At 45.0% G+C, this 17,342-nt stretch overlaps 2 protein-coding genes across 4 annotated transcripts in view; one reads left to right on the forward strand and one right to left on the reverse strand.

Annotated features, from left to right (window-relative positions):
- The window catches only part of LOC115175421 (neurabin-1), a 99,386-nt gene extending 85,810 nt beyond the window's left edge, over positions 1-13,576 (reverse strand). The window contains exons 1-2 of the mRNA XM_029734651.1: positions 13,037-13,576; positions 4,946-6,516 (exon numbers count right to left, since the gene is read on the reverse strand). Coding sequence (XP_029590511.1) covers positions 4,946-6,367 — 1,422 coding nt within the window. The 5' untranslated portion in view covers positions 6,368-6,516; positions 13,037-13,576. The remainder of the gene's footprint in view (positions 1-4,945; positions 6,517-13,036) is intronic.
- LOC115175523 (epsilon-sarcoglycan) overlaps positions 11,413-17,342 on the forward strand; it is a 30,876-nt gene continuing 24,946 nt past the window's right edge. Inside the window, exon 1 of one of the 3 annotated variants that reach the window (XM_029734809.1) lies at positions 11,413-11,705. In XM_029734809.1, coding sequence (XP_029590669.1) covers positions 11,669-11,705 — 37 coding nt within the window. In that variant the 5' untranslated portion in view covers positions 11,413-11,668. The remainder of the gene's footprint in view (positions 11,706-17,342) is intronic. The other 2 variants (XM_029734807.1, XM_029734810.1) reach the window with 2 other exon arrangements.

Consider the following 17,342-nt stretch of genomic DNA (forward strand, 5'->3'; position numbering starts at 1 on the left):
CAAGCACCAACACAAACAATATGCCACAAACACAGGTGAGAAAATGGCTACCTAAATATGATCCCCAATTAGAGGCAACGATTACCAGCTGCCTCTAATTGGGAACCATACAAAACACCAACATAGAAATATATTTTTTATTTATTTTATTTTACCGTTATTTTACCAGGTAAGTTGACTGAGAACACGTTCTCATTTACAGCAACAACCTGGGGAATAGTTACAGGGGAGAGGAGGGGGATGAATTAGCCAATTGTAAGCTGGGGATGATTAGGTGGCCGTGATGGTATGCTGGACAGCTTGGGAATTTAGCCAGGACACCGGGGTTAACACCCCTACTCTTACGATAAGTGACATGGGATCTTTAATGACCTCAGAGAGTCAGGACACCAGTTTAACGTCCCATCCGAAAGACGGGGGGGGGGGGGGGTGGACTGGACACCGGCGCAGAGAAAGACTCCGGCCCTGGAGCGGGACTGGATGCCGTGCCCGGACTGGGCCCCGGCGCAGAGGAAGGCTCCGACCTTGGAGCAGGACTGGACACCGTGCCTGGACTCTCCGGACCGTTGAACGTCACTGGAAGCTCCGGGCCGTTGACCGTCGCTGGACGCTCCGGGCCGTTGACCTTCGCTGGAAGCTCCGGGCCGTTGACCGTCGCTGGAAGCTCCGGGCCGTTGACCGTCGCTGGAAGCTCCGGGCCGTTGACCGTCGCTGGAAGCTCCGGACCGTTGACCGTCGCTGGAAGCTCCGGGCCGTTGACCGTCGCTGGAAGCTCCGGGCCGTTGACCGTCGCTGGACGCTCCGGGCCGTTGACCGTCGCTGGAGGCTCCGGGCCGTTGACCGTCGCTGGAGGCTCCGGGCCGTTGACCGTCGCTTGAGGCTCCGGACCGTTGACCGTCGCTGGAAGCTCCGGGCCGTTGACCGTCGCTGGAAGCTCCGGGCCGTTGACCGTCGCTGGAAGCTCCGGACCGTTGACCGTCGCTGGAAGCTCCGGACCGTTGACCGTCGCTGGAAGCTCCGGACCGTTGACCGTCGCTGGAAGCTCCGGGCCGTTGACCGTCGCTGGACGCTCCGGGCCGTTGACCGTCGCTGGAAGCTCCGGGCCGTTGACCGTCGCTGGAAGCTCCGGGCCGTTGACCGTCGCTTGAGGCTCCGGACCGTTGACCGTCGCTGGAAGCTCCGGACCGTGAACCGTCGCTGGAGGTTTCCCGGCTGTAGAGGCGCACTGGAGGCCTAGTGCGTGGAGCCGGCACAGGTGGCACCGGACTGGTGACACGCACTTCAGGAAGGGTGCAGGGAGCTGGCACAGGACTCACCAGACTGCTGACAGGCTCTTCAGGTCGAATGCCGTGCAGAACACACCTACATAACATTTCTCTCCTCTCTCTCTCAACTTCTCCATCGCCTCCCTGACGGTCTCTGGCTCTTCAGGGCGAGTGCGAGGAGCTGGCACAGATGGCACCGGACTGGTGTCACGCTCTTCAGCACGCCTGCGCTGAAGGCATACTCCTAGCCAAAACCTCTCTCCGGTATCCCTCATTGAACTCCTCCAGAGACTCACATTGGGCTCTGGCACTCTCCGCTGCTCAGCCGTCCGCCCCATGTGCCCCCCCCAAAAAAAATCTTGGGGTTTCTGTGGCCGCGGTCCCCGGCGTCGTCGCTGTCCTTCCTGCATCCTCTGCGACTCCCGCCAAGGAAGGGTCTCGTGTCCTCCCATGATCTCCTCCCATGTCCAAAACTCCTTTCCCTCATGAACACGCTGCTTGGTCCTTGTGTGGTGGGATACTCTGTCACGGTTGTTGTAAGAGACGGACCAAGGTGCAGCGTTTGTTGAGTTCCACATATTTATTTAAAGTGAAACTTTTTTAACAATAAACAAGCAACACAACGCGACTACGTGGTGACACAAACACCAACACAAACAATATCCCACAAACACAGGTGGGAAAAATGGCTACCTAAATATGATCCCCAATTAGAGGCAACAATTACCAGCTGCCTCTAATTGGGAACCATACAAAACATCAACATAGAAATATTGAACTAGAACACCCCCTAGTTACGCCCTGACCTACTACACCATAGAGAACCATGGGCTCTCTATGATCAGGGTGTGACATAACCCAATATTCATGTTTTAAAAGCAGTCAATGTTTCATATTGTGAAGGCTGGTTATGGTTTATTTGCATCATTATAATACATCGGGCAGCACGGCTGGCAGACCTATATACAGTATCACGTTTTCAATTAGCTGGCTTATCTGAGAATAACATTTTTGCGTAGTGTGGGGATGTGATCTGATAATGGAATTCAAAGAATATGATATACTTCATACTGTACGGAAAAGTAAACCTCGCTGATCCTATCCTCTTCGGTAAGGGAAAAGCCACAGCACACACGTGTGTATATATGTGTGTGTGCTGGTGTGTGCGTTTATGTGCCTCCATGAGTGTGTGTTCCGGCTGCTCCTGTGTGTGTGTGTAAGTGTGTGAGGAAGATTAGCGGTCCAACATCACATATAACTGGGGTAATTGTTCTACTCCGTTACAGCATGTTAATAGGATCGATCCCCAACCTGTGGAATGTTTGTCTTAGCTAGCCTCTGATCTTGATACACACTCCCTTCACACACACACACACACACACACACACACACACACACACACACACACACACACACACACACACACGCACGCACACACACACAACACACTCCCTTCACACACACACAGTTCTTGATCAGTGTTATTGTTCATATCAGTAGCAATAACACAGACAGGGAAGTCATTGTTTCTGCAGAGAGTCAACAGATCTTCAAGAACAAGGAAATAAACCAACTGGAGGAATTTGAATCGAGACGCACCCATTATAAACTGGATGTAATCCTTTGAAAAAAGAACTGTAATAACATAAAGTTTTATATATTCAGAATACATTTGCTGAATTCATCTGACCTGCTATGGATAAATATGATGAAAACATATTCTAAAAATCTACATCAACGTAATTCCTTGTCCTGTTTCATATTCTCAGAAATGTACTTAACATGACTCAGCAGGATACACACGTCTAATGCACAGCTCACAATGTTACCCAATCAATCCACACCATTTCCCACTTGGAGACCAGGGTCGTATTCATTAGTGCACACCGTAGCAAAACATTTGCAACCTAAAACCAAAACAAGTTCAGGTAGCCCCTGCCCACTTCAGCACTTTGCTTCCGTTTTGTGGCTAGTGAATAATACCAAGAACATTGATGAACTGACTGACTGACTCATGGAATGGAGGTTAAAACACATCAAGGTCTCTGCCGGTGTGAAGACCGACTGGGCGCTGAGCCAGAATGATGACGAATATACGGTTAGCTTTTCATGCACACATTACCCAGAAGGCAGCAGTGTGACCCCAAATACCACATTGCTACCAGACCCCCAGGCTTTGTCTAGATAGTTAAATAAGTCTATGGCTGCTACGCTCTACTGCTCATAATCATCATCATCTTCATCAGAGAGGCATAGCTACTGTTGGTACTGTAGGTTGAGGAGTGTTCTATTTTCAAATCTCCAAATACAAGTTACCTGACTAATGGTATCACCTGACTAATGGTATTACCTGACTAATGGTATCACCTGACTAATGGTATTACCTGACTAATGGTATCACCTGACTAATGGTATTACCTGACTAATGGTATTACCTGACTAATGGTATCACCTGACTAATGGTATCACCTGACTAATGGTATTATAAATGGTATTACCTGACTAATGGTATCACCTGACTAATGGTATCACCTGACTGATGGTATCACCTGACTGATGGTATCACCTGACTGATGGTATCACCTGACTAATGGTATCACCTGACTGATGGTATCACCTGACTAATGGTATCACCTGACTGATGGTATCACCTGACTGATGGTATTACCTGACTAATGGTATTACCTGACTAATGGTATCACCTGACTAATGGTATTACCTGACTGATGGTATCACCTGACTAATGGTATCACCTGACTGATGGTATCACCTGACTAATGGTATCACCTGACTGATGGTATCACCTGACTAATGATATCACCTGACTAATGGTATCACCTGACTGATGGTCTCACCTGACTAATGGTATCACCTGACTGATGGTATCACCTGACTAATGGTATCACCTGACTGATGGTATCACCTGACTAATGGTATCACCTGACTGATGGTATCACCTGACTAATGGTATCACCTGACTGATGGTATCACCTGACTAATGGTATCACCTGACTGATGGTATCACCTGACTAATGGTATTACCTGACTAATGGTATCACCTGACTGATGGTATTACCTGACTGATGGTATTACCTGACTAATGGTATCACCTGACTGATGGTATCACCTGACTAATGGTATCACCTGACTAATGGTATCACCTGACTAATGGTATTACCTGACTAATGGTATTACCTGACTAATGGTATCACCTGACTGATGGTATCACCTGACTAATGGTATCACCTGACTAATGGTATTACCTGACTAATGGTATTTTCTGACTAATGGTATCACCTGACTGATGGTATCACCTGACTAATGGTATCACCTGACTGATGGTATCACCTGACTAATGGTATCACCTGACTGATGGTATCACCTGACTAATGGTATCCCCTGACTAATGGTATCACCTGACTAATGGTATCACCTGACTGATGGTATTACAAATGGTATTTTGGAACATGAAGGGAGTCGGCTAAACTCAGATTATCTCATCATAATTATATGACCCGAAAAACATTCAATGTTAACAGATCTAGGATCCCATTTTCCTCCATCAATCCTAACCTTAAGCATTAGTGGGGGAAATATGAAACTGACCCAGCACCTTACACCCGGAAATATTACCCAACACTGATGAGGTCAAAGGCCACAACATGAAAAAACAGACTTACCATCATGGGTTTGGTGCTGAAGCGTAGTTTCCTCTTCAGAGGGATATCCTCCTTCTCTTCCTCTGGTAGACCAGGGATCTCAGTAAGATCATTCCCGGGGTCATAGATGACGTCATCATCACCGTAAAGGTCATCCTCAGGGTCAGTACAGCTCTCCCCCCAGCCTTGGTAGCAAGCATCTCCGTCCGCGTTAAAAATCACCCTCTCGTTCCCACTGTATTCCTCATTGGGCTCTTCTGCCTGGTCCTCTGGAGAGACCCTGGGCCTGGAGGAGGCCTTCTCCACCTCCACCTCCTCCCCACGGGCTTCTGCCTCGCCCTGGGCTTCATCCTGGGCTGGGGTAGCTGGGGTATCATAGGTGTCCTCGGAAGTCTTGTCCCCGACGGTGGCATCATTTGTGGGCCTTGAGTCCGTGCAGACTCCCGACGTCTCTCTGGAGGTATCGGTTTCCTCTGCCTGCTTTTCCTCATACGATCCATTCACTTCCCCTCCATTGGGGGTGGCCCCTACAGGATGTGTCTCCCTGTCCCTCTGTCCTAACTGCCCCGCTGTCTCCTCTCTCTCCTGGGGCTCCTCCTCATGCAGGAAGGGTTTTAGCTCCACCGTCTCCGACAGTGGGCTAGGGCTGAGGAGGTCTTCTGAGGATGAGGACACGGGAAGTTTGCCCCCCACGCGGTTTCTGTACCCTCCACCACACACCGGGGATTGGCGCGAGTCATCTTCGCTGAGGTCGCCGTGCCGGTGGAAGTTATCAGGGGAGTAGAGTGCCCGGCCTCCATAGCCTCGCCGGAATGGGCCCCCTCCTCCCCCTCCCTGGTGGTCGACGTTCTCAAACACAGCGCTCAGCTGGCTTACGGTGGGTGACTGGGCTTCCGTCCTGGAACACAGCGAGTCCAGGGAGTCTGTGCTGCCCCTGTTGGAGCGCGACCCTCGCCAGTCGTCCAGGTGCTCATGGGAACCCCTCTTCTCCCGGCCATAGGAGTAGACAGGCGACTGGGACGCGTCACGTGACTGCTGCTCAAACAGCTTCCTGGTCTCTACGACCTTTGACCCTGCGCTGGTCTGGTCCGCTATAGGGTGCTGCGTGAGCTTGATGACTGAGCCGTCCACCTTGTTGATGAAGTTTGTGGGCTTGGTCATCTTCTGAGGCGACGGGTCTTCCCGCCTGGTGGAAGTACCGGAGCTCTCTGTGCCCTGCATCTGCATGAACATGTCCTTGATGCGGCTGACATGGGCACCATACTGTCGTCCCCGGCGTTGGGTGACCCGCTCGGTGTCCTTGAGCTGGGGCTCCTTGCTGTCCTGCCGGGGTGGCTGGTCGAAGGCCTTCTTTAGGGCCTGGAATTCTGTCCTGTAGGCGTTGCGGTGGGGGGAGGCGCTCCGGAGATTGCTCCTCTCCCCTGAGGCCTCCGTCTTCAGCATGATGGCGTCAGAGGTGAGGAGGCGGAGGGGATCTCAGCAGCATCGCTGGGCCTTCATCTCACATATACTACTGTAGTATCCAGCGAGCTCCCTGCCTGTGTGATTATCACTGTGTTTTGATTTCACACTTCATTAGGGGCCATGGACACCTGGGAAAGGAAAGGCTATGCCTGTTAGATTCAGAGATACCAACCAAACTGTCATAATTATACTTTACACTACAATATGAGGTGGAGATCAATTGCAATCCAGCATTAGAACATTTCATAAACACCATTCCTAGCATGAATGAATCTTAACTTAAAGTGCAACGTAATCATAGACAATGTTCTATCTGTTAAAAGCTCTTAGCACAAGAAATGCACTGAATATAAAATATATTTGCCCTCTAAAAGCTAGGGCTGGGAATTGCCAGGGACCTTACGATACATTATTATCGTGATACTTAGGTGCCAATACGATATGTATTGAGATTCTCACAATTCTATATGTATTGCGATTCAATACTGTGATTTTATTGCGATTCCGTAGTCCAAACATATTGATCACCATATGTCTGCTGCAGAGGGACAAGAGAGAGCCATGAGAAAACTATTTTTTGATCAGTCATGGAAATAAAAGTGCTGAAAACAAATTGGCTCCCTATTTAAAAAGAAGATGGAGAAAAAATACTGGAGTTTTGGTACAGCCAACTAGTGCCCCAAAAAATATTGCAATATTGTCAAAACGAGACAATACGATATATTGTCAAAAAGAATAACCCGGTATTCAACTGAATGGATTTATCCCCATCAATACTAAAACACATCCTGAAAGTAATGATGCCTCTGTTTAGAAAGCAGTGAGTTGACCCATTTATCTAATCAATACTCACTTACTCACGTGTAAGCTAAAACAAGCATTGATCAATATGGATGATTGACATCATATGTGGGCCATCTGAAGATAGAGACTCAACTAAACATGAAACATCTTGAACATTGTTGAACACATGAATAAATGTGAACTATAGCACCTTGCAACATAAATTCAATGTTTGTGTGATAGAGACATGCCTTCTCTCTATTATGTCCCTAATGTTAATCTTTTCAGTGTAGGATAGTAGCCCATCCTAAACCTGAGGTCTGAGGCCATGTAGTTTACTGTCTCACCACCGCCCCGTCCCGAGGCATTCTGCATGATCATCTCGATTAATACAAGGACTGGAGGACAGTTCAGCTCATAAAGACAGGCGGGCAGAAAAATGCAGGCTAGACGGTTTTGGGGAAAGGGTTCAAGGGGGAGTTGTTTACACACAACACACATAACTGTGATATAATCCATTGATAAAAACGATCCAAATACACTGTGGATTCCATGTGTTTACATAATGTTTATATAATTTAGTATGAACAACGCAATTTTCATTTCAATATAAAATGCCCTTATTTCAAATGTGTTTGTATGTGTTATTACTATTACATTAATGTCATTTCATCACACCACCCTGTTTGTGAAATTCACATTTGCTAATAAAAAAAAATCCCACATGGGCTACGTAGGGTATCAGGTGGAAAACACTTAAGACACACGAGAACAAAGATACATTTTTAAATGTTACAAAGTGAAAAGATATCGGATACATTTTACAAAATGTTTTCATCATCAGCTGGTCAACAAAAATGCAAAATTGCAACGTTCTGCAAATGCACCCGTTGCTGCTATGATAAACGAGATAAACGTGCTGGAATCATTTTCGGAAAGCAGTAGCCCATCCACCCAGCCATTTTATCAACGTCGGACATAAATGGTAAACTTCTAGATGCAGAAGATAAAACTCGAACGCGTAACATTGTATCAGCTCGAGCTTTATCCTACGTCGAACAGATAGACGCGCATCACCCACACAGGCATGGTTGTCAGCTCCATATGAACTCTATATATTATAATACATTCTTTCATTTCAGTAGCCCATGTAAAAGGAAAACGATAGCCCTACTGCATAGTGTTGTTTATCATGTATAGAAAAAGCAGAAGTTAACTGTTTCCACCAGGCTACTCTCGATGTTTCACAAAGCACAAAACAAAAGAGTGACTTACGTTCATTGCTTCATGTGATAAATGACCGCGACATAAAGTAGTCCCGTAAAATTCACATGAAATACTCTGCTATCGTTATAAATCCCCTCCAATACGACATTTCCATTCAAGCACGTCGATAGTCCAGTATTATGTCGCCTTATTGACACTTTGACACACAAGCCGTGGTCTACACACCGATAGACAACGCCATTGCAGGCAGTGGGTGATGTTGCCGTGTGCACAATGTGGGAGCCGACGCTATTAAATATTCCATCTCAATGAAGGGTGCGCAACTGGATGTTTTCTAAGGTGAAAACATCTTATATATCTTAATCAACTAGTAACAAAAACATATTTTACATTTAAGAAATATGATGTTTTGCAAATGGCATACACATGTGGCAGGTGTTTAACCTTATCGCAGTAATGGTTTGGTCCAGTAAAGTGCAGTCTGGCAGAAATACCACCACAAATAACTTCACTGGCTTTACTATGGTTGTCACTAGTTACCACAGCCGCAAAGTCAAAGTTGACTTTATCATAAAAATGAATGAAAACAAAAATGTACTTTTTGGTCTTCATTTAAGGTTAGGGTTAGGCTTAAGGTTAGCAGTGTGGTTAGGGTTAGTGTTAGGGTTAGGTTCAAGTTACTTATCCTACCATTTACATTATCTAAGGGGTTAAATGTACCACCACACACCATATGAATCTAAGAACACTAGAATAAAAGTATTGCGTCAAAGGTGCCAGCCTATAGTATATGCAGCTGACTGGGCCATGTGATTAAGAATCTAGGCATCTTTGGGATCTGAAAGGGCCTCATTATTCATTTTTTAAGGTGGGGATGCCGTTTTAATAATATCAACATCATGGACACTTCACTATCACAACAAGTACTCACTGTGGTATTATTATAGCCATATTTTGTATTTAGTACACTATTAACTTGACATGATCATATTTGGGATGCAATGAAGAAAGGGGAGAGGATCAGGTTTGAAGCAGTTCATTATGAGATAAATAGATTTCACATTGGCATGATGATCACCTGGATCAAAGGCTTGTCTGTTTAGAAAATGAGATCCAGGGCAGAGTAAAGGCATGCGCTAATACAGCAGAATTCTAGAAGGCTTGTATTGACCAACATGGTTTCCCCCACTGAATACAGTGTTTAGTCCTCAACTGGCCAATGAATGGGAATCCCCATATGGACTACAGTATATAGGCTATATTATGAAATACACTCACCATCTCCACCCACAATTACTAGCACCTCAAATCTCTACATGTTGCTAAGCAACCTAAAAAAAATCTTAGAAATTGAGAGAGAAAAACATCCTGGCACTGCAGAGAACAGGAGATGCTATGCTATTCTTCACAGTGCATTGAATGCACCAAATCAAGATCATTATAAAAAAGCTCTACACATTTAATATACTACCGTATCATTAATAACACTCAAATATATGGCGGAACAGAACCTTTCTAAAGACTTGTGGTGGAAAAAGCATTACCAGTGTGTCCTGCTGTATCTGTGCCCAGCATAATAAACTCCAAGGGAGCAAGATGGAGACTTAAAGGCCCAATGCAGCTGTTTTTATATCAATAACAAATCATTTCTCGGTAACAATTAAATACCTTACTGTAATAGATTTCCATTAAAATGGGCAAAAATAATAATTGTTGGACTGTCTGGGAGTGATCTGAGTGGGGGGGGGGGGGGGTCGAAAATGTTCTGTTATTGGCAGAAAGGTTTGGAACTACGTTTGTTATTTGTCTATTAACTAATTTACTGCATGGGGATGTCACCATGAATAGCCGAAACCCCCGCCCATGCAAACCTACTAATTAGAAGGTCCTGTGTAGATTGGATTTTCAACCAGAAAAGAACACTGATCAAATATTTTCAGACTTTTACAGTGTTAGTTTCATCAGCTGTTTCACAATATGATCCAAAACACAGAAAAAATGAATTTTAACTGTACTGGGCCTTTAAGAGTCTGACTGACCCTTTCTTCCTTCTTCAGGACCCTTGTCTGAGCTGAATAGCCCAAAGAGGAAAGGGGGCTGAGGGGCTGAGCATGGCCATCTGTCTGCTCTGGTTCACCACAGGGGGAGAACAGATTTTAATAGACTTCTCAGACATCTCACTGCCCTCTTTACAGCTGGACTTACACATTGCAAGGAGGGGTGGTAGGGATGGAGGGGTTGTGTTGGTCACGCAGGGTCAATATCACATCTACATAATTTTAGAAGCAAGGCACAGAGAGAGAGAGGCAGTTAGGAAGAGCAGCTCAGTTTCCACCTCATTTTGTGCCCACTGCACACAAAATGAGGTGGAAACTGAGCTGCACTTCCTGACCTCCTGCTAAATGTGTGACCCTATTAGAGACACATATTTCCCTCAGATTACACAGACCCACAAAGAATTCGAAAACAAATCAAATTTTGATAAACTCCCATATCTATTGGCTGAAATACCACTGTGTGAAATCACAGCTGCAGGATTTGTGACCTGTTGCCACAAGAAAAGGGCCACCAGTGAAGAACAAACACCATTGTAAATACAACCGAAATGTATGTTTATTTATTTTCCCTTTTGTACTTTAACTATTTGTATATAGACATAATATGACATTTAAAATGTCTTTTTTCTTTTTGAACTTTTGCGAGGGTAATGTTTAATGTTATTTTTTTATTGTTTATTTCACTTTTGTTTATTATCAATTTCACTTGGTTGGCAATGTAAACATATGTTTCCCATGCCAATAAGATATGTTTCCCATGCCAATAAGATATGTTTCCCATGCCAATAACATATGTTTCCCATGCCAATAACATATGTTTCCCAAGCCCCTTAAATTGAAATTGAATTGAGAGAGGGAGAGAGAGGGGGGAGGAAGTGAGAGAAAGAGAGAGAGACAGACGGACAGATCGTTGTTTTAGTGGTTCGATTATGTACATTGAAATTGTGATGCTTTTTAACTTCGATGAAATTGTATCACATCCGTTTTTACGATAGGAGTTGCCCCACTGATTTGAGTAAGTTGCTATAGATTTTCATTTGACTGCTCATCTTATTTTCCAGTTTCTTTTTCTCCAGATGTTCCAACCAATGAAAGCGCTCGGGAAGGAGGAGGCGGAGGCTGGGATTTCAGGGATGCTTGTTATGGCTGTCAAACCACTAGCGATGAGAAAAACATATATTTCCATGTAACAGTCACCCGACTCCAATGAAAAATGGACACAACGGTTGTTCTCGTATGGATTTATGTGGGTATGTATATATTTAAAATGGAAATATTGAGAAATAGGCATGCGTTCTCATGTTATGAATGTTAGCTAGTAGCAAGCTAGCATGGTACAGCTATGTGGTTGGTGGGTTGGTCATTTCTTCCCACCGTCATGGAACAAATAGCTCAAGTTAGCTTGCTATCATGTTATTCGGGGAGAAAGGTGCCTTGTCGTTTAAATCTACTTGTATTTATCTAGATTTCAAACGAGCTATTTAGGATATGGTATTGTTAGTTATTAGTAGCTACAATATAACTATTTGACCATTTGAAGTGATTATAACGTTATTTTGCAACAATGTTGCTATTCCTCCAAGGATGTGTTGTTGGTTAGCATGTTCCTCCAACATCCGGTTTCACGTACACAACGTATCACCTTATTTAGCCCAGGTGTTACACATGTATAATAAACTACCAATATTATTACACCTAGTACGTCTATGCTACAGTATGTCATCAGTCCTGCAATTCATGAGATGTTACTCTTCATCTTGCATTTCTCATATCGTTAGGTTTTCTTTGCATGACATGTAGCCTGTAGTGGAGTTTAGTCTGCTATATGTAGCCTTGGCTACAAAAGCCATATTGAATACAATAGTAATCACGTGTGAAAACATCTTTCCTCACTACGTGAATATTATTTAATCACAGCTACAACGTTGGGAATTGATGAATTGTGCATCGTGTCTAGATGTGCTAGACATTAGAGGGAGGCATTCAGTGTTTGAATTAATATTCTAATATTTGAATTTAATGTGAATAGTAATTGTTTTGCAAACATATTCTAATCAGTTTGAGAAAAGGTTGAAAATATTACTTTTGTTGTGTTTATTGGCCTATTAAGTTTTCATTGTGCTTGTCTCACGTGTCACACATTATTATGATGTGATTGGAAGGAATAGCCAACTACAGGATAATCTGGGTTTGAAGCAGAGACGGTGAGTGTGCGTGTGCAGTGGTGCATATCTTGTGTGGTGTAACCTCTTCTGCTTTGTTTGTAATCTGTGCTCTTCGGTTGTTTTCCATTTCTTGAGTCACAGTCTAATCCTGACTAGCCATAACTGTATTATTTAAAGAGGCTGTAAATTCAAGTTTACTGTAAATTCGAGTTTACTGTAAATTAGCCTTTGCTTGGTTACATAACTACTGTAACTTTTGTATTGTTAAGAGACTTTCAGTTGATAGTTAAAATGTTGATGCTCACTGAGTTTTTAATGCAACGATATCCTCAACCAATAGAGCCCGCCTATCGAGAGACCAAGAAAATAATAACATTAAAAAAATCCAAGACAATAGTCTACTTCTTCTTTCTTACCTTCTCCAAAAGACCCCATTCCTTGGAACGAGAAAAGATGCTCATTGTTACCTTAGTCCAGAATGGTTGTGCTCCAAGTTCAGGTTAGGTACAGTAGGGACGTCTGAGTTTGCTGTGGTCCTCCCCTGCTAGCGACCACTGCCTATAGAGCCAGACACAGAGCCCTGTTTCCCCTGCTAGGGACCACTGCCTATAGAGCCAGACACAGAGCCCAGTTTCCCCTGCTAGGGACCACTGCCTATGAGGCAGACACAGAGCCCAGTTTCACTTCCAGGTAGGATCACTGCCTATAGAGCCAGACACAGAGCCCAGTTTCACTTCCAGGTAGGATCACTCCAGTCTAGAGAGAGAGACCAAAGGCTAGATCTCATCTAATAGCGCTCCCATAAGTCTGTTTAGTTTTAATGAGAACTAAATGCACATGCATTCCCGTCTGACCGGAAATGACAGACTGATCCACCTTCCTCCACCTTCCACTGCTGATTGAAAAGAATAACAGGACAGAGGACATCCCCTTGCTGCCTAGCCAGCCTTTCAGGAGACAAGCTCTTTTTTTCTGTGTGGCCAATGACATTAATAAAGACTATTTTTGGCTGAGGCTGCTGTGTGCCCAAGGTCAGGTTGGTCCATAAAGGCATAAAAGAAGGGTTATCCATTCTGTTAGTGATCTGCAGCAAGGGAACATGCCAAGGTGTGTGTGTGTGTGTGTTTTGTGGGTGTGTACACTAGCCTATATGCATGTGAGTGTGTGTGTGTGTAAGTGTTAGTATGTTTGTCTGTGTGTGCGTGTGATGGCTCCCGCGGGATTATCTCGTGGTTAGGGAGTTTAGCATTAACCATTAATGGGTGATGTATTAGAGGAGGCTGTTGGTTCATCATCTCCAGAAGGCCTTGCTGTGCCCACAGATCCAGGTGTAAGCAGATCTGATGCTATTAGCACGGCATGTCATTAGCTTAGCCAATGATATCTGCTTTCTTTGGCTGGAGTCTCTCAAATGCGTTCCAAATGCCACCCTATTCCCAATATAGGCTACTGCACTACATTTTACCAGGGCACATGTGGCTCTGGTCAAAAGTACACTCTTAGAAAAAAGGGTTCCAAAATGGTTCTTTGGCTGTTCCCATAGGAGAATCCTTTTGGGTTCCAGGTCTACATGGAATCAAAAGGGTTCTACCTGGAACCAAAATGGTTCTCCTATGGGGACAGCTAAGAACCCTTTTAGGTTCTAGATAGCACCTTTTTTTCTAAGTGTATTGTATTATGTAGGGAATAGGGTGCAATTTAGGATGCAGCCCCTCTTGGAGCTTCTAAGAAATAGACTGTCGGCGACCTGGGGAAGGCCATCTGGGCTGACATAGAAATTGAATTTGGAATGTTGACTTGAATGGGGATTTCCATTCTTGTAAGTCTCATTCTATGGACTGACACATCTGTGGGCAATGTGTGTTAATTAAACCGCATCAAGCGTCTCTGAAAGGAAGGGTCGATGCTTGACCTTGGCTGTGGCTGTGACCACCATGGGGTTTGTAGTGTGACGCTTAATAGAATAATACACTTAAGTGTGATTTAAGAGAGGGTCACTGAAAGACCTGGGCTTCTTCCCAAAATGTCACCCTATTCCCTATATAATGAACTACTGTTGACCAGGGCCCATAGGGACAGCGCACTATGTAAGGAATATGGTGCCATTTGGGATGCAACATTAGTTTTATGGTGTGCTGATATTGGAACATTCAGCTAGCTACAGGAGTAGCCTAGATTATAGTTCAATGTGCAGTAGTGGTTGCCGGGCAGGTTAGCGGTTGCCGGGCAGGTTAGCGGTTGCCGGGTCGGTTCTATTTCTATGGCTTCGTCACAGTCCACTGATCCCAAGCGTGTGATTATTTCAGCTCTATACAACCGTTTAGATCATTGACCGCCTTTTTCTGTGACCAGGTCCCCGGGAACAAAGGACATCTGGGACACTTTAATGTTTAGTGTTTTGATTCAGATGAGGATCCTAGATCTGTTTGGTTAAAGTAGTCAAAGTCCATTGAGACATTTGTTCACAGTCTGATTTTGAATGGGCTTCAGACAACTGTGTGTACTGGATAGGATGTAGGCTAGTGTAATCTGACTGTGCTGTCTGTAATCTCTTCTGTACCAGAGTGGTTTAACCCTTTATGTGGACTCTTGGTGTGTTTATTTTTGTCAGGTTTCCCGGACTCAGATTAAGCCTAGTCCTGGACTAAAAAGTATGTTCATTCTCCATTGAAAGTGATTTTTAGTCCAATTAGGACTAGGCCTAATCTGTGTCCAGGAAAGCGGCCCAAATCTCCCAGTATGTCATAACGATGATGAAGAATGAAGATGATGATGGTAACATGTTTTCCAGTAGGGAGTAGGGACCTACATTATATATACAAAAGTATGTGGACACCCCTTCAAATTAGTGGATTTGGCTATTTCAGCCATACCCGTTGCTGACAGGTGTATAAAATCGAGCACACAGCCATGCAATCTCCATAGACAAACATTGGCAGCAAAATGGCCTTACTGAAAAGCTCAGTGACTTTCAACATGGCACCATCATAGGATTCCACCAAGTGGAAACGTCTAAGAGCAACAACAGCTCAGCCACAAAGTGGTAGGCCACACAAGCTCACAGAACGGGACTGCCAAGTGCTGAAGCGCGTAGTGCGTAGAAATCGTCTGTCCTCGGTTGCAACACTCACTACCAAGTTCCAAACTGCCTCTGGAAGCAACGTCAGCACAATAACTGTTCATCAGGAGCGTCATGAAATGGGTTTCCATGGCAGAGCAGCCGCACACAAGACTAAGATCACCATGCACAATGTCAAGCGTCGGCTGGTTTGGCATAAAGCTCGCCACCATTGGACTCTGGAGCAGTGGAAACGCGTTCTCTGGAATGATGAATCATGCTTCACCATCTGGCAGTCCGACGGACGGATCTGGGTTTGGCGGATGCCAGGAGAACGCTACCTGCCCCAGTGCATAGTGCCAACTGTAAAGTTTGATGGAAGAGGAATAATGGTCTGGGGCTGTTTTTCATGGTTCGGGCTAGGCCCCTTAGTTCCAGTGAAGGGAAATCTTAATGCTACAGTATACAGTACAATGACATTCTAGACGATTCTTTGCTTCCAACTTTGTGGCAATAGTTTGGGGAAGGCCCTTTCCTGTTTCAGCTTGACATTGCCCCCATGCACACAGTGAGATCCATACAGAAATGGTTTGTCGAGATCGGTGTGGAAGAACTTGACTGGCCTGCACAGAGCCCTGACCTCAACTCCATCAAACACCTTTGGGATGAATTGGAACGCCGACTGCGAGCCAGGCCTAATCGCCCAACATCAGTGCCTGACCTCACTAATGCTCTTGTGGCTGAATGGATTAATGCTACAGTATACAGTACAATGACATTCTAGACGATTCTTTGCTTCCAACTTTGTGGCAATAGTTTGGGGAAGGCCCTTTCCTGTTTCAGCTTGACATTGCCCCCATGCACACAGTGAGATCCATACAGAAATGGTTTGTCGAGATCGGTGTGGAAGAACTTGACTGGCCTGCACAGAGCCCTGACCTCAACTCCATCAAACACCTTTGGGATGAATTGGAACGCCGACTGCGAGCCAGGCCTAATCGCCCAACATCAGTGCCTGACCTCACTAATGCTCTTGTGGCTGAATGGAAGCATGTCCCCACAGCAATGTTCCAACATCTAGCGGAAAGCCTTCAGAAGAGTGAAGGCTATTATAGCAGCAAACTGGGGGACCACCTCCATATTAATGCCAATGATTTTGGAATGAGATGTTTGACAAGCAGGTGTCCACATACTTTTGGTCATGTAGTATATGTTCAGCTCTTCCAGGCTCCATTTCCTGCTAATGGAATTTAAGTTATTTGTCTGCAGTCATGAACAGTGGAGCTGTCTCTCTCTTTGACACACACACACACACACACACACACACACACACACACACACACACACACACACACACACACACACACACACACACACACACACACACACACACACACACACACACACTGTACTGCAGTTCTACCCCCTCCCTCCCTTCCCAGCGCACTCCCTTTCCCATAGTGATAAAAGCACTCCCTTTCCCATAGTGATAAAAGCACTCCCTTTCCCATAGTGATAAAAGCACTCCCCTTCCCATAGTGACAAAAGCACTCCCTTTCCCATAGTGATAAAAGCACTCCCTTTCCCATAGTGATAAAAGCACTCCCTTTCCCATAGTGATAAAAGCACTCCCTTTCCCATAGTGATAAAAGCACTCCCTTTCC

Source organism: Salmo trutta, chromosome 36 (genome assembly GCF_901001165.1).
Source record: "Salmo trutta chromosome 36, fSalTru1.1, whole genome shotgun sequence".
Taxonomy (NCBI): Eukaryota; Metazoa; Chordata; class Actinopteri; order Salmoniformes; family Salmonidae; genus Salmo; species Salmo trutta.